Source organism: Protopterus annectens, chromosome 6.part0 (assembly GCF_019279795.1).
Source record: "Protopterus annectens isolate FY-2018-M chromosome 6.part0, PAN1.0, whole genome shotgun sequence".
Classification (NCBI taxonomy): Eukaryota; Metazoa; Chordata; order Ceratodontiformes; family Protopteridae; genus Protopterus; species Protopterus annectens.
The window spans coordinates 883,739,973-883,765,366 of NC_056737.1; the positions used below are offsets into that span (position 1 = coordinate 883,739,973).

The 25,394-nt window shown below is 34.8% G+C and overlaps 1 protein-coding gene across 1 annotated transcript in view; it reads right to left on the reverse strand.

The window, feature by feature from the left end:
* Window positions 1–20,281: 20,281 nt before the first annotated feature.
* RHOJ (ras homolog family member J) overlaps window positions 20,282–25,394 on the reverse strand; it is a 743,814-nt gene continuing 738,701 nt past the window's right edge. Inside the window, exon 5 of the mRNA XM_044074555.1 lies at window positions 20,282–23,144. Coding sequence (XP_043930490.1) covers window positions 22,992–23,144 — 153 coding nt within the window. The 3' untranslated portion in view covers window positions 20,282–22,991. The remainder of the gene's footprint in view (window positions 23,145–25,394) is intronic.

Sequence of the window (25,394 nt, forward strand, 5' to 3'; positions counted from 1 at the left end):
ATTATTGACTGTCACCCAACCCTTGGGGTTGAATGACAGAGTCATTATAAATAATGTGTTAACACTGAGAGCTGCTAAAATTTAACAAAGTAAATCATAATGACCATAGAATGTTTAAAATATATTTTAAATGTTTTATTAATTATTATGAGCATGACTATTTTATTTAGTTTATATTAAGAAATTTATATTGTTTTCATACTGAATTTATTTTTTTCCAAATTAAATTTTTATTGTTTTCACACAGTAGATACAAACAGGATAATATACTGTAAGTTGACAAATTTTGATACAAACAAATTACAGTTCGATCATAACATGTGTATTACAAAACCTAATTCAAACAACTATGTACAATATATAGAATAAGTGCTACTAAACGAATATAGAATGATATTGATCTACATTATAAAGATAATATAAATTGTAAAGTCAATCAAACATTAGATTATAAGGACCTTATTTATATTTATAGACAAATTAGTTAATTCAAGTTCTTTTCCACCATCTTAATCTATTCTTTCAAAATATGGTCAAGAAGAAGTTTCCAATTATTCTGGTAATGAGAGTGTTATATTGACATTTTTTATAATAAGCTTGTGAGAGGATATATATTTAATAGATATGCTTCTAAATCCATTCCAAGAAAGTTTTGTTCGGTCTAACCAATTCTGCATTATGCACAATTTGACTAATGCACAAAGAGTAATAAGGATATGACATTTTAGCCTAGATAATTTTAAATCTGTAATATGAAGAATAGCAAACTCCAAGGACAAAGTCGATTTTTGATAGCCCATTTTTTCTAGTCTTACCTTAAGAGAACAACAAAGTCTGTGTGTATGTTTGCAAAACCATAAAATATGCAACAGATCAGCTTTGGGAAACAGACAACATGTACAGGATGGTGATATTCTAGGGTCAAATGTATTCAGTACAGCTGGGATATAAGCATTATTGTTTATCATTAGTTGAGTATATATAAGGTTCTTAAATTGAATCAACTTAATGGTGGAATTGATAGCTTGAATTTTCTGTTTTTCTAAAAACCCATTATCTAGTTGGTCCTAGTACTTGGAGTATACTAAAGATGTTTGGTATTTAATAGCTGTGATTAATTTATAGCTGTTAAAAGGTATTTTTTCCTGAGAGATAAAGTTTTACATTTTTCTAATAATGTACCAAGTTTCGTTTCACTGATTAGTGAATCTTCAACTATTGTTGGTATAATTTCTCTAATCTGGCTTAACATTATGGTACAGCTTTTATTAACTTTTAATATCTCACTTAATTCTTCTAGAGATTTCTCTCTATGTTTATGCATGTCCCATAGATTACACTCTTTAATAAGTGGATATCTATTTAAGTTTAGCATATTATTGTTTAACTTGATATTTGGGTTTAAGTGAATAGGTTGAAGTAAGGGCAAGGATTTATTTAAGTTTAAAGATTCTGCCAGTTTTTGAAAGGTTTTAATTTTATGTTTTAAAGAGTTATGTATCCTAAGTTTCTTACAGTTTGATAAGTCAATGAAAGGAAGTGCCTTATGGTTAATATTTATTGCTTTCACATGTTGATACCAAATTTTAACCCATGTTGAGGACTAATCATCCTTATCCAGACTGAAATCTGAGATCTGAACAATTCTACTAGAACAAATGATCTTGTAGTATAGATGAAAATCTGGTAAATTAAGCCCCTCTTTTTCTTTAGGGTAGACTAGTTTTGTGTAGTTGATTCTGGTCAATTTAGGATACCAGATAAATTTGGCCATTTCTTTGTTGATATTCAGAAAATACTTATGTGGTCTAATAATATTTGATGCATTAAATTAAATTGCTATAGCAACTTAGATAAAATGTTCATTTTGATTATTGCTGCTTTAGATAGCACTGATAATTCAACTGTCTCCATTTCTGAATATCATGTGTAATGTTAGTCCATATCTTAAATAAATTATTTTGTAACATTGAGTGACAATTATGTTCAAAAGTCAGTCTAGGATATTTAAGTGAGTGTGTTGTTTTGTAGGGAGAAGCTAGGAAGTAATTTTCTTTGTGTTCTAATGAATTTATTGGAAAAATATAAGATTTATCTTAATTAATTTGATAATTTGAGACTTTTGAAAATGTATTTATTGATGTAAAAAGTTTATTCGGATCCATATTTGGAAGCTTAAAATAAAGATTTAGATCATCTGCAAATGCAGTAGGGTTATCTTAGTGCTCAGGATTTTTGGAATTGGATGAAACATTTTTTGGGAGATATATAAAAATAAGGGCTCTGTATACAGGTTAAACAAATAAGGAGACGATGGACAATCCTGTCTTGTCCCATTTAAGATGTGGGTAGGATCTGACAATGTTTTCTTTATATATAGAGGGATTTATGTGAATTATTATACAACATTTTTATCATATTTATAAATTCTTTTGGGATATTATACTGGGATAAAGATAGAAATAGGAAGTTGCAGCGGACCCTGTCGAATGGTTTGAATTTAAATTTAATTTTGTAGTTTAATGCTTCGTTAGAGGCTGGTATTTATTATAGGTATATTTTATTATTGCTGATGTGCTGAATGTTTGACCAAATTAAAGTTTTTTAAGAATGTGTAATTGTATTTGCTCTTTAGTTCTGATGAAGTTCATAATCATAGGTAAACAAAAGTGTGTAACACTATGAACAAATAAAATTGTCCTGATCATGACTTATTTACTGGTGTTTTCTTTATGTTAGTGAATTATACTTGTGTGTGGTTTGTGGTTGGTTAACATGTCAATGTTCTTAAAACTCAACAAGTGTTTAGAGGGGACAATGGTGGATGATATGCTGAAATCCTGTGAGATGCAAGTTGCAAAATGTATCACCCTAGCAATCCTTGTAATAATCAGAGCAAATACAATCAACTTGAAGGCGATCCTGCTTCTTGTATTCTTACACTCTATATGCACAAAACAGACAATATAAAGTACACATCAAACAAATATGAGGCTTGTTACCATTTAAGGAAAGCAAACAATATTTTGGAAGCCCTTTTCTTTGGAAAATAAATTTAAAGGCTAAAGATTTCTTACTGATGATTCATACTACAGTTTACATTTCACTATACTTTTGCATATATCAAGTCCTTTTAAGCCCACAAACTGTACCACAACTTCTGACACTAAATACAACCAAACAAAAATCTCCACAGTTAATGTTTTAATGCATTTAGTCCTCTGCTTTCTGCTGTAGCTTGCAAACCGGATAAACTAGGACTAAAAAAAGATATTAATTATGCACATATGCTGTTGTCTTTTCTTTGCCTATTTTTATAGCCTTGCCATACTAGCATTTCCATCTCTTAACATACACTTTCCAAATTACTCTTGGGCTTTGAATACCTGGAATTTACAAGTTGCCATTACTACTGTGGTTTGAATGTAGTAAGTCAGGGATAGGTTGAGCAGGTGCAAAACATCAAGCACATTAGCGAACTGACATTTTAGGGTCTTGACTCTCTACACCGTACCATCATGACATCAAGACTAGTTTAAGAAGTATGAATATAAACATGTGGTGTGACATGTCAATGCCCTCTATTAGCCAGGCCTCAGAAGCTGTCCCCATAGTGGCAGCATAGACTAATGGCACTATCATTTACCATTGGGGTAGAACAAGACTTGAAGCATGTTCTATTCTCCTCTCCTCATTTTCTTCCATTTGCTGATCCATCAACACAATTAAAGAAAGTGTTATGGCTGTGCTACTTGCCCAGTATTAGTGCAACAATATTTAAGTCTAAGATAAAATCCAGTAGGAAAGTATGGTTTTACTCTTCTCTACGATATTTCAAATGTTTCTGTTTTAATAACATAATATTTTTTCAACGTGCCACTGTAGTAAACATTTTAGTGTTATGCAAGATGATGTTAAAGTACAGAAAATGCATTCAATATAGGATTCTGACCAAGGCACTACTTCATTAACTATTAAGTTTAGCTATTTAACAGGAATGCTTTATTCCATCAGGACACTACATAGGATTCCATTTACTCCTTCATTTTGCTGTCTTTCAGAAATGTTGAAATACAACAGCCCTTGAAGTGTGAGATGAGGACAAAAAGAAAAGACACATTCTGCAAAGGAGTTCTGAACCTCAGAAATACATTCTTTAACATCTTTGTTGTGCTGTTATGAAAAATGACCCAATCAAGTTCTAATACAATAACTACCCATTAACAACTTGTGCAAGTAATCACTGGATTACAGATGCATATCTGAAAAAAAACCCCACTACATCTAAATAATAAATAATTATTGGTTTATTTATTAGGCACTAAAGGTATGAATTACAGCATCTGAACCTATTACTGTTTTTGGCAGTTACAAAAACAGAGATGAAGCTGTATAAACATATTTTTTACAGTAAATTTTACATAACACTTAGATAACATACAGTACTTTTAATAATACAAAAAATGTAGGAAAATTGATATGAGACTACTATAGTTAAAACACTGAAAACTGTGATTAAAATCATTCAGCTTGCATACATTTCTCTCTCTCTCTCTTTGTTCTTGGTGAATATTTTAGCATGGTAACACTGTTTTGTTCCATACTGAACCAGGTATTGACTGTTTAACAGATGACAATATAGTCATTGTATTCTAAGCATAGAAGTGAATTGGGCACCAAACAAATAATAATAATAAAAATAATATTACATCAGCAAAATGTTCATTTATAGAAGCTGAATGACTATGACAGAACTAATCATGTTTTCACAAAAGCTCGCTTAGTAAGAAATATGATAAACAACAGGAAACTGATATAAAACATTTTACTGAATATTGCTAACATTCAATGGCTTTCGATTTTTTCCCAAGAATGTCTGTGAGGGTACACCATGAAGTAACCTTTCTGAATTCAAAGACAGTCTTAACACAATGCTTTTGCTGTGAATTTATTCAGAAAGGCTACTTGAGGTGTATACAAAAGTACACTTCATAGTAACCTTTATGAATTCTCCCCAAATTTTAACTGTGCCATAATGTATAATTAAATTATACAAACTATAGTACTTTGCTAACTTCAAGTAATTGTTATGTGAAGAATACTGGAACAGATTCAAACTATATAAGAATGGTTAATAGCTTTAATGTAAAACAACTTCCTGGAATTAATGAATGGACATCTCTTTATCATTACCATATTAATAACTATCCCCCATGATTCCACTTTTGCAAAATGTCAAGAATATTGCAATCTTAACAGATAACATTTTATAAACAATGAGACAATTGCCAGATTGTTGGAAGTGTCTTCTTTTAGGAAGACAGAAAGGCACTTTAAGCTCAAAGTCCTAAAGGAGTACATAGCACACTACAGTTCTCAGTGGGAATATCACTGATTGAGCCTGTGGAGTTTTGGATACATTCAGATGGGAAATAGGAACTCAATTTCTAAAAAAGTTAAAAGATTACATCACAGCAAAACATGAGAAGAATGTATTTACATGTTTTCCAGACTGCATTTTCCCACTTGTTTTGTTTTAAATGTGCTAAATTCAGTGCTGCATTGCCATGAATTGCTGATTTCTCTCACAAGTATCATAACAACACCAGAAAACAAATTTGCTCTCTTGCACCGAAATATAATAATTACAATGAATATCTGTCTTATAACTGAAAGGATAGAGTAATAAACTGCCACTATTTACATCTTTAGGTGTAGGAGACATGACTGATTTCGGCAGACACTCCTTCATTACAACATAATACAGCATGTCATTAAATCAAGAAATGCTTCCAAAATTCTTCAAGGACATGCATTTGTATTTAACAGTCTTACTGATTACCAAGTATAGCATCAGAAAACTCAAGATACATTAGTTAGCAACTTTCTGAATCCTTAACAAAACATTTTAGTCTATGGGGGTAATAATTATTGTGCACTTAGACAACTTACATGTTGTCTTAGCAGGTATTTTTGTATAGCATTTGTAGATAATTAATCAAGTTAAAGGCCAGAATAAATAACTTAAATCACCGTATAATAATAAGTTTGTTGACATTCACTAACATTTTTTCTTGGTAAAATTTAAGAAGTTAAAAACACTTTAACCAATGACCGATAAAGGCCAGAATAAATAACTTAAATCACCGTATAATACACAATAAGTTTGTTGACATTCACTAACAGTTTTTCATAGTAAATTTTAAGAAGTTAAAAACACTTTAACCAATGACCGATACATTTCTAAGTCCAACATGAGCACTAAGACTTTGTTAACTATACTAGAGACCATTAATCAACATAAGGAATCAAACTGCTCCCTTCAAGTGTTTTTCATAGTGTGGAGTTCTTTCAATGTCCTATACATCAAACATAAAATGGATTCTGTTTTGCATGCATAGTTTTATGCAATATAAGGTAAATACAAGCAGAAATGTTAAGACCTGCCCCACAATGCAGTTCTTTTCTTTCTTATTGCTGCTAACATTTTCTGCTACTTTTCTCTCTTGGAATAAAGCAAGCAACCATCTTAGACCATCTGTTTTTTGAAAAAAAGGCTCTAGTTTTTGAATTTCAGGTTAGGAATCCACCCCACCATATATTTCTGTCAGATAAAATGTTAAGTCTCTCCTCTCGTGTCATACCTAACCAAATTAGGCATCTAATCAAAAGCAACAGCTTTGGAAATTTTTGCATCTGATAGCTTGCATATCTTTTTTGTCCTTTATCACCCCAATACTTCCCTCTATAGTGACTTCTGTGGTCTTCTGTCAAGCCACCAAGTCATATCTACCTTTTATTGGTCCTGTACATGTGCCTTTTATAGTCTATCTATGCATACATAACACAAAAGCTGATAAGGGAACCACTAACTGCAGTTACTGAAAAGAAGGCATGAAGAGACGTAATTTGGAAAGGACCTGGCATGAAACCATCCTGAAATACTCCCTTGGGACTTCTCCCTACAGGGGAGGGCAGAGCTGCTCAAACGCACCCCTCCAAGGCTAAATCTTTAGTACTGAAGTGCAGTCCTCAGCTTAGGTTACTGGTGTAAAACATAGCATCAACTGCTTTGCTACTTTGACATCAAATTTTTATTTAAACAAACTATGTATGATGTACAAATACATTTCAAACAACTCTATTATAATGCTAATATAAAACAGCAATAAAACATATTCTAAAAATGGCACAAAAATAGTTTTGTAAAGGTAGGCATCTATGTTACCCTTCTACATGAGCCTTCCTTAATCTTAGTATGACTTTATTTAAAATTATTTGCTGGCTTCATTTTGTTAGAAAATTGTTTGATTTTGCTAAGCACTATGATCTCTGTACATTTACTTCGGAGCACTGAAGCAGTCTCACATTTAGCATCAGCTTCATCATGATATTAGAATGTTTGTATCATGAAACACATGGGATTACTGCATATTTTGGGAATACATGGCTTTGGCAAAGTACATAATTCGAATAAACTAAATGAGGTGACATCATGGTATCTGACAGCTGTGAAACATGACCAGACATAAAGAAGAAACAATGAATCCAAAACTCCAAATCTGCCTCATTATATTCATCTTGTGATAAGACACTTGCTCATTCAACAAACGGTATGATTCACCTGCAGTACTTGGATTCCCTATTACGCCGTTGCAGACACAGGTTGTCAAATGCATCTTTGTTGAACAGTAAAGAGTGAAAAGGCAAAATAGCAAAGCGACGTTTCAGCAAATTCTTTCCTTGGGAAATAATTTGTTTGGCTGCTTTCGCTACTTTGCCTTTTTGGCACTGTAGTGCGATCTTGGAGTTGGTATACTTAAGTAGGGGGGTGTGGGGGGCACCGCCCCCCATGTCTGGGGGGGGTGGGGGGTGAAACCCCCCACGTTAAGTAATGTTTAACTGTTTTTTTGTTTGTTTCGGAACAGTGATTGTTTTCCATAAAAAATAATCGCTGTTCTGAAGTTTCGATGTTGTAAGCTTTTGCTTACATGGGGTCGATTATCTGTCGTTCGCGCTTCTGAGCATGCAATATGATAATATAGACCCCAGTACTTGCATAGTCAAGCTGGCCAGACAGATTATGTCTCCTGGCAAAATATTGCAGGGGAACTAAAATTATTGCTGTAAAATAAAATAAAAAAACGCCACACTAGGACACAACTGAGATTTTTAATTACACAAAATTTTGAGTGCTTTCTTTCCAATTGAAAAGTAACTTTATCAGAAAAATTTGATCTCTACCTCCTTCCTTTTTTGCAATAAAAAGGCACCAAAAAACATCAGCAGAGTTTAAAGGTATACACACATTAAAATAGCAATACTAGATTTATTGACTGAAACTCAAACTGTTTACTAGGAAGTTGAACTTGCAATGTATTCTGCCACTAATGAACATAGCTTTTCTAGTCTTGGCCTAAGAACTAGCACTTTCAACACACCCCTCTTACCTAGTATTCATTTATTTGAGCAGTTATGTGAGAAAAGTGTGAGGGAATGATGTTATAATAACAGAAAACCCAAATTTTACAACCTCACTCCTAAGGAGAGGGAACTGTTATGCAAATTGTTCAATGACAAAAGTTTGTGCATCATGAAACTGGATAAAGGTGGGGGAGGGGTCACATTGGACAAACATCTTTACTCCTTCAAAATGTTGGATTATTTACATAATAGAAAACGTTTTATTGAGGATTCATGGAACAAAATCAATATTGCTTATAATGCTATTGACTTGATTTTGGAGGACATTTTGTGAAGTTTGATTTACCTATGACCACTAGAGAATTTATAGTAGTGAACAAGCCTAGGATTCTAGCAATTTTTTGAATTCCTAAGACCCATAAATTGAAATCTGCCCCCCCACCCCTTAAGACCTATTGTAGCACCTGCTTGGTCTAAAATGGAACCTTTGGCCAAATCCGTAGACTTTAAGCTTAAGTAATTTACAGTGGACAAGCAACATATACTAAAAGACGCTTGGCATTTTCTTGAAATTATGTCTAAAGTTATGTTTTTTCCTGAGGCCGTTTTTGATACAATAGGTATCAAGAATTTATTTTCTGTCATTCCCCATGAGGAGGGGTTGGGTTGGTTTTATCAAGCTATGGTCAGGGGCACTGACATGAATAATACTGAAGTTAGGTTGATCCTTCAGTCATGGAGCTTGTGCTGACAAACAACTTTGTATACTATGAAGGTGAATATTATAAACAACACAGAGGTGTGGCCATGGGGGCAGCTTCAGCTCCTATATTTTCCAACAAGGTTTTATGGTTCTGGGAAACCTGCATGGTTTTAAGCTCATCTTTTTCTTCTATGTTTGGAGTTTATCTCAGGTACCTGGATGATATATTTATTTTATAGAAGGGCAGTTTAGAGGAATTGAAGTCTTTTATGGATTTTTAAACCTCTCCACTGACTTCCTAGAATGTACTAACCAATAGAATACACATTCTATTGATTTTCTTGACATCACATTGTACAAAAATTTTGAAGAACACAGATATGAGTCCAACATTTTTAAGAAAAATACTTTTTCGAATGCTTATTTGCATTTCGATAGTCAACACCCTGGATAGCAAAAGAATAATCTGGTGAGAGGTCAGCTGAAATTTGGTTTTACCATTTTAGAGAAGGTGTAATGTCTGAAAAGGGGTGGTGACTGAGAAACCTTTGCTGAGAAGATGGGGCTTCAATGGCAACTTTCATTAAATGCCACTGCCTCACCGGGTATTAATGACTTAATATCTATTGAGCCTATTTTGAAAATTAAGTCAGACTGTCTAGCATTGGATTTTTATAATCAAATCTTTCTAAAATGTTTCTGAAAATTTATTTTAAATAGTTTGACTACACAAGTTATTTTATGGGTAGTTTACTAATTCTTAATGTATTCATGATTAAGGTTTTTTACATAACATTCACTTTTACAATTAATGTTATTTGTTTTTAGCATATATATATATTTGATGTAGGAAGTTCAGTAATAGTATTGGTATTTTAATATGTGTATACCTTTAAATTCTGCTGGTGTTTTTTTTGGCACCTTTTTTAGTGTATAAAAGAAGGAAATAGAGATCATATTGTTTCTGATGAAGTTCCTTTTCAATTGGAACAAATGTGCTCAAAAGTCTATGTAATTAAAATCTCTGTTGTGTTCTGGTGTGGCATTTTTTATTTTATTTCAGATTAACAGCTACGCTGATCGTAGTTTTGGGTTATTTTGATTATTGCTGTAAAATGGTAGAGAAGGTCCTGTTTTAAGTTCAATTTTCTGAATAATTATAATGCTAAAGGTAGAAGACAGCAGAAAAAGAACTGTTTGAACCAGTTCATGAACATGACAGAGTGCAAGACATTTCAAGGGAGTTCAATAAAAAAATTTTCAGGTTGGGGGCAGAGCAAGAAGGAATCTTAATAATTTGGACCTATGCCAGTTTATCAAAAAACACATTGTTGAAACCCATATCTTGACAATGCAGTTAACTGAAAAACTGACATAAATCCACACAACACATGCCAACAGCACAAACAACATTTTCACAAGGGGGCAAACCCATCTGCAGCCCCTACACCCCCTGCTATTTATTTATACCAAATCCAAGATCACACTACAGTGGAGAAAAGGACAAATTCCTGGTCTCTACTGTACCATCAGAATGGTTTGACAAAGCAAACTGGTGACAAAACGGTCTCGACCATATCAGTTTCGACAATTTGGCTCTTAGACCAATTGAGACAGACCCAATAATTCTGCTTTCATAAATGTGGCATAATATTATGAGAAGGCAGATGTGGATTGATCACTCTTTACTCATCAAAGGCAATCAGCTTCAACAGATAGTGAAAATAATGCACTGGACTACTCTATTGGTAGAAGGACATATAAAGTAGAGTGAGTCTTATCTGTTAAAGTAGTATTTTCCTTAAGTTCACTGGTACACACCTTTTGAGCACATTTTACAGGAAAAGGATGTGAGTTCTCCTCAACATATCCAACACACAAAGGCTCAATTCTACATTAGCCCACCTAGTTAAAAAATGTTTAGTGAGCAGGACAGGGATGGTTGACAGATGTCAAACCACATCTGCGGCACAATGGTTCCTGCCACCTCACTCTTCCCTGTCTTCACATTCTACACGAACACCCCTTGCCTCTTTATGAACTTAGGCAAGTTTTAGTGGCAGGAGTACTTTACTTCATCTTCATTATTAATGTAGTACTCAGTGATCTCAATGAGACAACTTAATAAATTAAGCTGTTTGGGCTGTAAACATATTTTCTTCTCAAACCCCTTCATTAAAAGCAACCAATCTCAGTTCAGTAAGGCAGTAGGAAAGTAAGGCATGAGGTCTTCTTTACTGGAAAGGAAGGTATGATAGCTTGCCAGATCTTTTGTTAGCTTACAGCAGAAACCTAGTCCAGGAGATATTCACTGACATAATATGTAAAAATGTTGTAGTAGAATTGTTAAAAAAAAAAAAAAAAAAAAACAGCCTTTGCAATGTAAGTAGGTTATTGTTATACTTGCAAACATCAAATGGTGATTATCTTATATGTTGTTAGCTAGGAAGGGGGCTTTGCAATGTAAGTAGGTTATTTTTATACTTGCAAACATCAAATGGTGATTATTTTATATGCTGTTAGCTAGGAAGGGATATATAAAGCTGGATAATAGTTTTGTGCAAGAAAAAGCAACGGTGTTATTTGGTGAGACTTAGATGGATCTATATATTTTGTTAACAGCAGGTCTGCATCATATTTTTATTTTACTTGAATTTAGGGAAATGATTGCTAGGGCATATTCCATACATAGAATGAGCCTATTCATTTCTAGGGCTCATCCAGCATTAGCAGTCAGGTTATCTGAGACAGTATAGTAGGCCACAAGTTATTAATTGTTTTTGTCAGCAATACACTTTTTGTGTGATGTAAAAGAGGGAGAAAGGTCCAGTAACAGCACTAAATATCTGTAGGATTGAACCTATATTACATAGTTGTTTCTTGAGTCCATTATTTGTTCTATTATGTTCTAGTTTTTGTGGAGAGCCAATTAGCATGCTTGCTTGCGGTGTTAATGTTATTAGAGGTGAATTTGTTCTTGGTAAACCAGTTGCCATTTTTTGTGAAGTTGTTGTGTAGTTATACTTCAGCTTCTTTGTTTTCTCTGTTCTATGCACAGTTATATCATCAGTGTAAAAGATTTGTTGCATTGAGAACAATATCTGATGTCATATAATTTAAAAAGGAGAACAGAGGTCTTAATACTAAACCTTGAGTCCCTCCTGCACTAAAGGTACAGATGTCAGAGCAGGCTGATTGATTTAGAATTCTATATTCCTATTTGCAAGGTACTTGGTAAACCGCCAAAGTACTTTTGTTGGGTTCAGGCACCTAGGCAGCGAGACATTTCCCTGCGATACATTTTGGCTGGGGACACATGGCTGAAGTGACATTCAGCTGCAGAGAAATATGGCTGTTTGCAAATTCCCTGTGGGCAAAGAGAAGAATGTGTTGTCATACCTACAACTTCAAAAACCAAATTCACAGGGGGAAACCAAACAGCCATATTTCTCTGCAGCTGAATGTCACTTCAGCCATGTGTCCCCAGCCAAAATGTTTCACAGGGAAATGTCTCGCTGCCTAGGTGCCTGAACCTGCTTGAATAAATGTAATTTGTCACTGAACACATTGCTGTAAAGGCATTCTGCCGTACTCTAAAACCATGCTGAGACATTGACAAGGCCATATTTATTGATATGCTGTGTTATTTGACAAAATTGATTTTTTCGGATACTTTAGCTAGTGGTTGGCATAGGCGGCCTTAGGCATAGGCCAACTAGGTGACCGCTTAGGGCACCGCTCTAGCAGGGGTGCTTTTCCAGTATTTGTCTGGTGTAGGTAGACCAGGATGGGGGCACCGGGTGGTGTGTGGGGGCACCATGGAGCCCCTTTGCCTAGGGCACCAGTTGACCTAAGGCCGCTCCTGATGGTTGGTGATTGTGGTTCCACAGTATTGGGAATGGTCTATAATCTTGTGGATTCTGTGGATTTGGTACATTTCATATATGAACTATTGGCACATGCATGAATTGTTGTGGAATGTAAAAATGTGTAAGTTTTCTTGTTATACGAGAAAAGTTTGCATAGGGTGCATCTGTGTTTTTGTTTGGATTTAATTTCTATCTATAGTAACCCTCTTCAGTGATGGTTTGAAAGTAAAATGCTGGAATTAGAATATTTGTCTATATTAGAAAAATCTTGACTGTCTTGGCCATTTTATGCTGCTGGTGTCCATGTGTTTGATATGAAGTCATTAAATGTGTCAAGTATTATTTTCAGACGCATTTTGATTATAGTTACTTTTGGCTTGTTTATCATACTAAGCGTTATCCTTGACGGTTTGGCAGAACTTTTAGGGAAAGAGGTCTTGCTTCGATCTTAGGTAGTTTGCTTTTGCTTCTTTGATTTCAAGTTTACATTCTTTATGATGACATTCTTGCTTGCTTTGTTTCTATGTCAGTCATGCCTTATCTCTGTTTTAATTTTTTTTATTTCACATTTAATTTATGAAGAAGCATGTCCTTTGACCCTTTTTGTTGTAATAGAGAATATTTTATCCACCTGTTTTAGAAGGCAGTTAAGAAGTATGACCATATTTTCTTAGCTACGTTCACTATAAATGTCTAGTCTGTGTGTTCTGGTTCTGTAGTAGGGTTGTTATTCTTGTGTTTGGGCTCTGTAATACGGTTGTTATTCTTGTGTTCTGGTTCTGTAATGGGGGTGTTATTCTTGTGTTCTGGTTCCGTAATAGGGTCATTATTCTTGTTATCAAACTCATTTCTGAAGGTGATGATACTTGGAGGCTTTTTGGTGGACTTACAAGAAATTGTAGCACTAAGAAGATACTGGCCACTTGTATTAAGGTAATGTGCAGTGCTTAAAATTTGGAGGGAATACTTGTAATAATTAGATCCATTAGTGCATGATACTGTGGGTTGGGTTTCGACCATGATGGGTTGGGTAACAGCTATGCCTATTTTGTTTTATATAGCATAGTATTCGATATTTTAAGTTCAAGCATGTCAATATTAGAATCTCCTGTTAAGATCATGTTTTGTTTGGGTGCCTTATTAATATGCTGTCTATTATACCAATACAGAGTTAATGGTTGGAAAGAGGGGATATATATGCTACTGCTATGGTTACTTTTATCAAGTTGCTTATTTCTAAATATGCTGTGGTCTAGTTTGGTGAGCTGTCTAGTTTGTGGTTAGGATATGTTATGATTTGGATGCTTCTTAATGAGTAGCAATTCACCTCATATTTATTTATTTTTTCTGGACCTATTATTCCACAAATTATTATAATTACAGCGAGGAGACAAAAACATGAGAGGCTTGATTCCCACTTAAGCCAGGTTTCAGATATGGTTAAATGATAGTACTTTGTAAAACCCATGTTTCTAGTTAATTTCATACCAGTTATTTCTGACACTTTTGGGCATTTTATGGTTTCTTTTTTCTGTATGGGTATATTTTGTTGAATGTTTTTGTAGGAGCATTTGATATATCAGCTATGTACGAGTTGCCATTGTGTTGGGTTGTAGGACCAGAATTAGGCTTTATGTTACACGATATCAATAATTAGAAGCACAATGCAGATTAGAAAGCACAGGTTTGCAAGTTTAGGGGGAAGTCTGTGAAGTAATGATAAAATAGAATATTATGATCAGATCTCCAATCATAACCACCTTATTATGTGTTTGAGACATTTACCCTGAAAGTGATGCTCAAGAGATAAGTCCTGGCATTCCTGTCTCAAGCAAATACTATGGGTTACAATCAGCGAGACATGATCATAACTATGTGTATTAGCAGTCAGGAAAACGAAGAATGGACGGCTTTAAAAAAAACAAAACAGAGAACTTTTCTCTACTGCACTTTTTGTTTATAAATTATTTTTTTAAAGCTGTTTTACCTTCTGCTGCTGTTCATTGATGGCCAGCACTGCTCACTGCTTATCCCTAGTGTGAGAACAAAACTTTCTTAAGGTCCTCTCTGACATCAGAAAAGTATTTAACAAGCTTGTCCTTTTCCCAGTTTTGGGGAGAAATTCCATGCACTACAACTTTATTCTAGTTATTATTTGCATTTCAGTTACTTACAGAGCTGAGAGTTGAAACATGTTTTTGAGTTGCAATGTATTGTGTGTTTGGTTGGGAGTAGGCATTAATTCTTATATACCAATGATTTATTGCTATAGTTGTAGTTTATGTATTGGAGTTAAGGAGAAAGCACATCCATGAATAAAAGTCAGATTATTGTTATTAATCAGTGCACAGACCTCTTGCACAGTGAGTAGCGCATTCATGAATCCTACCTCTATCAAAAGTTAATTTGTGAATCAGCTGCAAAAATAATAGTGTGCAAACCTGTGGTGGGTTATTAATAATATGCCATACCTGATTACATAAAGTTTTGACCTGAATACAATTTGGTACTGGAGCAGCTGCAAGACAACAACGCTTGAAAAAGGGTTTCAGTCTCACTGTTTCACATTTTCATTCCGTATGAACTTTATTGAACTTTACAGTGTTGTTCGGGCTTCTAAGAAGTACTTCTTGTATCCCAGAGTTTGGTCAGCAAACTAGCAACAATTACAATAAAACTTCTGTAACTGATGACTTTTTCAGCACATATTCTACCAAACCTTACTTAATCATATACCATACATAGTTTATCTGTATTTTAGTTATGAAACATATCATCATGGCTGTTTTTCATACTTAATTCAAACTAACAATTGAAATCAAGACCAGCTTCATAACATCATCAAAATATAATCCATACATCCAACGCTAATAGCATGTATGCATAATTTCACACCCAATTCACTCAATAGTGTACAATGCCTTTATGCCATATATGAGAAAAGACAAGTTTTGGAGTTCATTATTATGAATATTTCACTTTCATAATGATACTCTTCCTTGCCTTTTTGCAGCTAAAATATATCTTAGTGTCCACAGCCTGCCCCCATCAAAATAAACTTTTGATGATTCTACAGTATGTCAGTGTAAAGAATAGCTGTGTAAAATCTTACCATAGCCATAGATGTCCTTCTCTTCCATATTGCAGTATTCATAACATTAAGGAGATTCCACCTAGATGACCTGAACATCTGGCCAATATACCAAAGACTTAAGCAGCTGCAAGGTGAGTGCAACGTTGCACATAGTACAGCCAAGTGTTGGCCATGAAAGTGACACAAAGCCATGCAGAATTGCTCTAGTATATCCTGCTCTGGATCTGAAAATGGAATCTAGTTTGTAGTGTTTTGTAAAGGTATGGATGGAGGACCAAGTAGAATGGAATCAGTGTCCAGTCCTTTAAAGAAGGCTCCAGATGAAGCCACAGCTCTGGTTGAATGTGCTTTAACAGAGGAGGACAAGAGTTTTCCCCTGAGAGAGCTAACAAAAGGTAATAGCCTTAGAGATCCAAGTAGAAATAGTCTGTTTAGAAACTATTTTTCCCACTGCCCTGGGGTGAAAAGAAATGAACAACTGCTCAGATGTCCTAAGGGATTTGGTTTTGTCCAGGTAAAATCTGAGTTGTCTGTGTACATCTAAAGTGTGCAGCACCCTCTCACTGGAGTTTTGAGGTGATGGAAAGAATGGGGGTAAATGAATACATTGATAAAAGGACAAGTCATTAACCACTTTAGGCATGAAAGCAGGATTGGTGCGAAGGGATACGCTATTCTTGTGAAAAAAATCAGATCGGTTTTAACAAAACAAAATTTAAGTTCCAAGGAGGTGGAGCAGATATATATATATATATATATATATATATATATATATATATATATATATATATATATATATATATATATATATGGTTCCACTTCATATCATCGAATTACCATTTCATCGAATTACCATTTCATCGAATTGCAACTCATCGAGACCAAATCATCGAAAACTCATTTAATCGAAAACTCATTTAATCGAATCTCAAATCATTGAAAACTATGAAGCAACTACAAATAACATCCCAGACACTTTGTACTATGTTTATGCAGGGGTGCAAGCCCCCCTGCACCCTCCATGTGGGGGGCTCCACCCCCCACACCCCCCATAATTAAATATACCAACTACAAGGTCGCACTACACACACATATATATATATATATATATATATATATATATATATATATATATATATATATATATATAAACAACACAAACACAAACGCATATACATGTGCCTCTGTGCTCTCGCGCACACACATTCTTTTAATCAGTGTGTTCAATCTGCTTATATTACTAGCAAATGTGATACTAATTAATGCATTTTCTGCATGATAAAACTTTGGTAATACCTATGCAAGTTCATGCATGTGTGCGTATATACAATTTATCTCAGACTGCAGAAAGGAGCAAACATTATGCATTTTACATTTGTGGCTACATTCAAATTCAGCACTATCCATCACAGTTTTCCCTTTTCAGAAGAAACTCTACAGAGCTTCTGTCTAAACTTTTCAGTTCTACTCCTTGGTGTACCTATGCCAGTCCCTTTTAAGCATAGTTTGTTCCAGCATAGCAGCCACATTTGCAGCAATGTATCTACTGTATGGAAATACACACCAAATTTTAGATAAAGGTTATAAAAATGCACATAGACTAATGCAATTTAATGGAAGATGCAGTCAGCTAAATTTATATCAGCATACACAGGACAAGATTCGTAAACATGGTATATATTATGCAGTGTTAGTACTCCAGGAATTTCACAGAAAAGGCCAAGATGCGAATCACAGCAGAGCACCAGAGATGGACGCTCTATGTCTGAGCAAACGGGATATGTCTGTGGTCTCATAAGCAGGGCAAATGATTAGCAGGGCATGAATAGCACTGCTAATGCAATTAAAGGTGGCACTGTAAAGTAGTGCCTTGGCTGAAGGCTGGGCTGGCAACTCGGCACCAAAAAAATCTACTGCCAATCATTAGCAGACTGGAGTTTCGCTGTGGCGACCCCTAACTGGGAAAAGCCGAAAAGACAAACAAACTGTAAAGCAGCAAAGTCTTCACCTAATACTGCATCCAGCAATGCCTGAAATGTACAATGGTGGGTTTAAGAACTTGCTGTTTTGTTGCTGACTTGCGCTTCATTCTTCCAGATCAGTTCAGTTTCACACTAGCAGATCTCACTTCTGACAAGGAGGCTTTTGATCCTGCCTGCGTTGTAAGTTTAGCAAGCTGTTTTCTCTCTCTCTCAATGAGACCGCGTACACAGTCCTTGTGCTTCTTTCTGTTCTAGGTAGTTTTGTCTGTCTATACTTTTTATAATATAGACTAATGAACACTTTCTTAATACAGACTAGCAACTGAGGTGTGTTTTTATGAATAATTCAATTCCATATGAACTTTCTTATGCTCAATAACCTTTATTATTATTTGAGCAGTGGGTTAAGCATATTAATCGGATAACATACAGAGAGGATGGTTAAATTATACTTAAGAAATACATATGACTAATACTGAAACCAATATGTAAACGTTCTGACTTATTTATGCCTGACTATAAACACAGCTAATCAAGCAATATCACTTAATTTACTTGTTCTGTTTTGCTGAGGACATGTTATGTCTGGGGCTTAGTTTAAATTAGTTTACTGAATAAATATAACAGTTTTGTTTGCTATGCATAATCACGTCAGCTTAGTTATCCTTGCTTGACTAACAAGACTACATATAAGGATAACATTTGCTATCACTTAAGTTTTGGGCATCTACTGCAGAAAAGAACATTTTCATTTGCACATTTTAAGCTGGTTAGATGTCAGGAAATAAAAGGCCCATTGTTTACTGAATGCAGAAAGAAGTTATTGAATTCAGAAGGCATCTGTGATTTTCAGTCTGATACTGTGCATGGTACATTCTGGATGGTAAGTGTGAGTATCATATCAAAACAGGAAGGAAATCAAGAAATGTGGAATTTAGTGCAGTTGTGCAGGCAGTTCTATAACAGAAGGAGAAGATAATAATACGTTTTGGAATGTAACTTCAAAATATAATATTTGAATCTTATTGGATAACATAGCTTTACACTATGGCAAAGGGGTACAGTTCTGAAATGGAACAGGCATGCATACCTGGAATGTATAACAACAGATTACATTGAAATCTAGTGAAAGAACACTGAAATGCCTTAATGACAGAAATATGGCAGTAAATGGCAGTGACACACGAGTCTGAAATATGGAAGATGCAGACTTCAGTGGAATGTAACACAAAAAGATATTTGTATCAGAAGTCACTGTATTAGTCAGGTCTGAAAACAGGTGTCCTCAAATGCCTGGCATTTAATAGAACAGAATAAATAATAACTAATTATAACAACTTTAAGACTATATCTTATAACATAAAACATTGAATAAAATGCAGAACAATGTACTAAGACAACATGCATATAATTCCATCTGGTAGCCTATCAGACAGCTGCAGTTTCAACTAACATATGATATATACATAACTTGTAGCAATCTGCATCAAATTTCTTTATTAATTTTTTTCCAATAAGGATAACTCACGCTATGAATATGGGGGGGGGGGGGTGAAGTTACATATGAAGGCATGTGATCAGGGATTCTTAAACATTTTAGATTGAGTGCATTTTCAGTTGTGCATCTTGTTTACATACAAAATTGATCAGTGTGATCTGCATGCCAGGAAGGTCTGTTATTTCCTTTTAATACTCATCCTGGAAGGTGCTATGGCACTTGTAAAATGGGTTGTCTAATTTCATAGGTTCATAGGTGTATACTAGGCTAATGACCACTAGAACCCTTAAAAGCCTAGTTGTGCTAACCATATGTGATCCACAAATTTGTTTTAGATTTGATTTATAGGGGCTGATTTACTGACTACCACTGTCCATCAGAGAGATAGAAGCCAAACTGGGGTATATTTCCGATTACCCATCCATGTCCAAGTTGTGCTTAAATAGTTGTTTTCCTTTTTTTTTTTCTTTATATTTTGGAAAGTATGCAGTTTTGGAGGAACCATTTCACATCGAAAATAAATAAGTATATTATAAATTCTACTCATGGCATGAGCACACACACACACACACACACACACACGCACACACATATATATATATATATATATATATATATATATATATATATATATATATATATATATATATATATATATATATATATATATATATATATTTATATATAGGTTTACCTTTATATTGTTGATCACATATGATCGACCTACCACTTCGTTGACCCGTTTTCAGCGAATTCGAATCCGCAACATGTCTCAAATGTCGAATTAATGTTGAATTTTGATGTTTCCAGCCACTCCACACCTCTACACCAGTGCTACCATGGGTCAAAAGGGGGCGAGATTTAGCCGTTCGCATATGTGGTTTTTGTCATTTGGGACGTTCGCATTCCAGAGTTCGCAGAAACATGGTCAACCTTTTTGAGATCGCTGTTATAAAGGTAAACCGTATATATATATATATATATATATATATATATATATATATATATATATATATATATATATATGCATGCAGGGACTGACATGTACATGTACACATGGATAGATACACACACACACACACTTCACCATAATGTTATTTAACTACACTGCACTGCCAAATGCGTGTTTTTAACAATAGATCTTACTAAGAAGTCAAAGAGGTTGCAGGATAAATGACTCAGTAGGACTGGGATCATTAATCCTGCTCCAAAACATTTATAGCTCTCAGTCCCGCATTTCACTTTTGTCCTTGGTGCTATAGTCTGTCCTGCTGTGTTGACTTTGCAGATGTTCCCCTCCAGTTTGGGTTTTCAAAAGTCATTTCCAATATTGTTTACCCTGCTTTGCAGTACAGTTAGTGAGTCAAGCCAAGTGAAACTTGATGAAGATGGCTGAAGCTGTGACATTTCCAAAGATTCATGGAAGAAATCTGCTGTGGGGCCCTGAGGAAAACTTTTCAATTATGGCTCATAGATTTTATGCTGTAAATAGGTGTACTTGTATTTCACTGGGCTCTTCCGTTAACTCTAATGTTTGGAATGTTGAGTGACAAATGGGGGCTTGTTCTTTAAAAAAATCTATTTTATATTAATAACTTAGCATGGATCATTTCAAATCATCAATATTATAGCCCTATGCACAGAGCTGTAGCTAGGTCATTGTGTACTCTGGGCACTCCCCAGAACTGGAGCTCTCTCTCTACCTGAAGTAACCCAAACTTGATGACCCATTTTAAAAATAGTTGTGGATCAGAAATAATAACAATAATAAAATAAACAACAAACTCACTCTGAAGCTCCTTGCTACAGTTACACTGACATGCTGTAGCACAGTGTGTTAGTAACTGTACAAAGAGCCTGCAAAAATTTTTGTTCAGGACTAAACACATTAATTTAAAATGCTGTGATATCACCTCTGTTTTTTTAAATGAATGCCAGTACTCAACTTGTGCCCCAGTGGCAACTCACTAAAAACTTATACCTGAGGTGGCCACCCCATTCACTCCCCCCCCTACATATGGCTCTGCTTATGCTCACAATTTCTTAAACATTTATTTCTCAAAACTATAAGAAAAATGTTTCAGCTAAGAACTCTTCCCCTAATTAATTTGCAGAGATAAAAAATTATATATCTCCAAAAATATAACTATGACTATGGCTTTGTCAAAGAGTGGATTGTAAATACTGAAGGCAGTACAAATGGTAATAAAATTATTCAAGTAAGGTAAGAAATTAAGTGGACGCAGAACTACTTCAGGTGCTATGAAAAACTTAAAGGTGAGTTCTTCAGCTTCATTAAGTATAAGTAACTAATGTTCCATCAGTGAACAGTAAAATAAATTATATGCGTCTATACCATTAAACTGTCATTATGAATTCTTAATAAGCAGAGACAAATTTAATGATATTACAAATCCTAGTGGGAACTCAGACTTCTTTACAGTGGGCTTATAAATCTGTTACAAAATATACATGGCTACACTTACCTTGCATATGACATAATTATAGGAAAACATGTAAGTATTAATATTTTAGGAGATAAAATGAGAGGATACTGACATACTACATTGATTTTGTCAAGCATTTTACCACTACCAAGTCAGAAAAAAATGCTCTAAACAAATGCAACTGATACTACATAAACACAACTGTAAAAACAATATGTTTCTTGTAGCATCATCCTTTCATGTACTTTTTCTGAATACCTTCAATCCAGTGAGTGAACTCATGTTCAGGAAACAGGTACCAGCTCCTCTGAACTTTATATTTTGACATGGATAATCTGGAATTCTGTCTTGTAGTAAAGTAGTCAGCATGTCTTTATCTGTGGACTGCTGAACGGTTCCTTTGTAAGTGCTTTGTGTATTCACAGGACTATAAGATGGCTATGGAAAAGACATTAATGTGTACTATTTAAACTTCTACCAGTATGCAAGGTAAGAAAACAGCAAATAAGTCTGACAAGGTAAAGTATTAACCTGCCCTGTCCGAAGTATGTAAACATGTGCTACTCATTAACAAGTAAATAAGGCCACAAAAACTGAACCAGAATGCAACTGGCTTCTTTGCAGTGGTTTTTAACATTGCATTTTGATAGCATCTTCTTTTAATTTTTAGATTTTCAGAGGCTAGATATTTATAATTGCATAATGAATGTCCTGTTACACCGGCATAGTGTTTTCTGGTATAACATGGAAATAATTTCAGGAGGTCATGAAGTAAACTGAAACTAATGCAATAAATAACTTGCTTGTAGCTTTCATATACCCCATGGCCAGAGAGGACTTTAAAAGTTGAGGTTACCCTCTGATTACTGCACATGAAAGTAGATTCTGTTGCTGGTGGAAGCAGTCTGTGAAAGAAAGCAGCAGAATGCACCTGTGCAACAAAAGTACTGCACGAGCTGGTGGGTAAAACAAAGTCATGCAGCTGAACAGCAAATATAACAAGACCGACAGCGTCTCTTCTTCTTCTTCTTCTTAGGGCTGAAGATTGTCAGGATTGCTTCATCAAATACTGTTTTTAGGCCTTTCTGGGTTAGTGCAGAGCACTCCAAGTAGCACTGTGCCCCAATCTGCAAATAAAAGGACAACCATTAATGTTACTTATAATCTATTAACTAGTAACTGAATTCTGTATTCTCACTTGTGTGACATGCATTCTACTGCCATTGCGAAAACTACCATGTAGCTTCTTTTACATCTTACTGCCTCTATAATATGGGATACAAAATACAGTTTCATGCTAAATCTTGAGCCAATCATTTCTGGAGTGCAATGGACTCTGGAAAGAATTTCTGGAAAATGGCAAGTAAATTTTATATCTGATTATATGATGATCATCTTAAAGTAAAGTAGGGTGTTAGTACACATGGACTATGTTACCAGTTTAGTTTTTTTGTTGTTGTTTTTACTACAGCAGCTAAAAAAATCCTGCTGATGTTCATTCTCACTGTCTGCTGCATTTGTCTTACCTTCTCAATAATAAAATTTTTAATGTCCTCCTAACCACTTTATCACAAACTCAAACCATACTATATAGTAATATCATCTGCGGGACAATCAGGCATACCTTTTGCAGAATGTCCAGATTTTTGTTTTACATTTTTGGTCTGTTCCTCATAAAATTTGTGATTTTCTGGCAAATCACTGTGGACTGAAGTCACTAAATAATAGCAAATATTTGAGTTTCAGACTTTATCTCCTTCAGAAAATGCATGCTATCACAAATCCTATTATAGCAACTTTCTAAGTTTATCAGATCAATTTTAACATCTGTCCCTATTTTTGGGCTTTTGTCCCCCCATTATTTTGGGCTTTGCGTAGATTTCTTGCACTAGGAGGTTGAGAGGTATGCCTGAATCAAGTATTTTGTTTTGCAATTGACTAGAGCTGTTCTCTCTCTTTTTCCTTACCCTAATGAGAAAACAACTTCAAAAGTGCATAAAATAATTTGGCCCTTGTATCTGGCAGCGAGTTTTGCTACTATACAATGGAAGTATTAAAAAGAAGCCAGTGTAGGCTATATAGACCCCCCCACTGTAAAAGTGCTAGAAGAACATTCCCACAATTCTCTGCAGCACAGGCATCCTTTGCTTGTACTGTCTAGGTGAACAGTTTTGCAAGCACCAGTGAACTGTAGGTGAGAAGCAGTTCCCAGCAGTGAGAGTATGACATTACTAGTTTGTCATGGGAGCTTATTTTTCCCATATTAGTTTATGGACTGAGTCTGGTATAGATGTGGAGATAGTTATATTTTACGATGTATTTAGGAACTTCCCATTCCTGTCTTAATAATGGGAAGTCTGAATATTTTTTGCTATCTACTGAATGGATCTTTTTGAGACAGTAGCTGTACTTTATCACTATTAAAAGGATTATGTTTATGAAATCATAAGTGAATTTGAAGGCCATTGCTTGAAGAAGAGTACAACCCTACCTAATCCATCTTTCCTAATGTCTTCTAAAAAAAATACCATATTCCTATTCCACTTCAGTTTAAACATACTAGATTGTTTCTTACCTTACTTTCAACTTTCCCTTCTTCTTATATATACATACTGAGCTCCAAATTTCTTATCATTTGCTCTTTGGCAGGCTTTGCACCACTTTTATTACTGTTTTCAGAGTCCATTTTTTCTTAAGTAGACCATTGAAAAATGTGCCTTTCAGCATGACTCTAGAGAAAGTCTTAGTAAAGTTTTCCCCATAGAAGCACCTCTTGCATTTTCTGTTTTCACACTAATAATATGCAGCCAACCATGCAGCAGGCTGCTATCACCGCCAGTGTAGGTTGTACAGAAACCTTCAGCTCAGATAAGATGACAACTGCTAAATTATTCTTCTTGCTGCTGAAAATCAGAATTTTTTTTTCTTCCTACACTCTAACTCCCTCATGGATTCACAAACTACAGGTATATGGTTCAGTATTTTTTTTCTTAATATATTTCAGGTGCAACATATCTGACCTATTTCTGCTCTCCATACCTCGCCAAGCAGATGAATTGTATTGCAGATCCATGCATATTCCACACACACGTGTGCATGCTCTTCCTGCTTCTCTTGCAGTGGGAGTTATGTCAGCATTAACGCAAATCTGTTTTGCATTGGCGTGCATGCATGCCTTATTGCTTTAGTCACTTCTGCAAGGCTGACCACAACAAAGTAATGTCATGTGCAAATTAACATATATCGAGGCAGATTAGTACACAAATGAATACATTATCCAAATGTCATACCAGTCAATAAGTTTACATTAATGTTAATATAGAGGCATTTGTTGCAGCATGAAACTGAAAATAAACTCACCACTGTTTTCTTTCTTG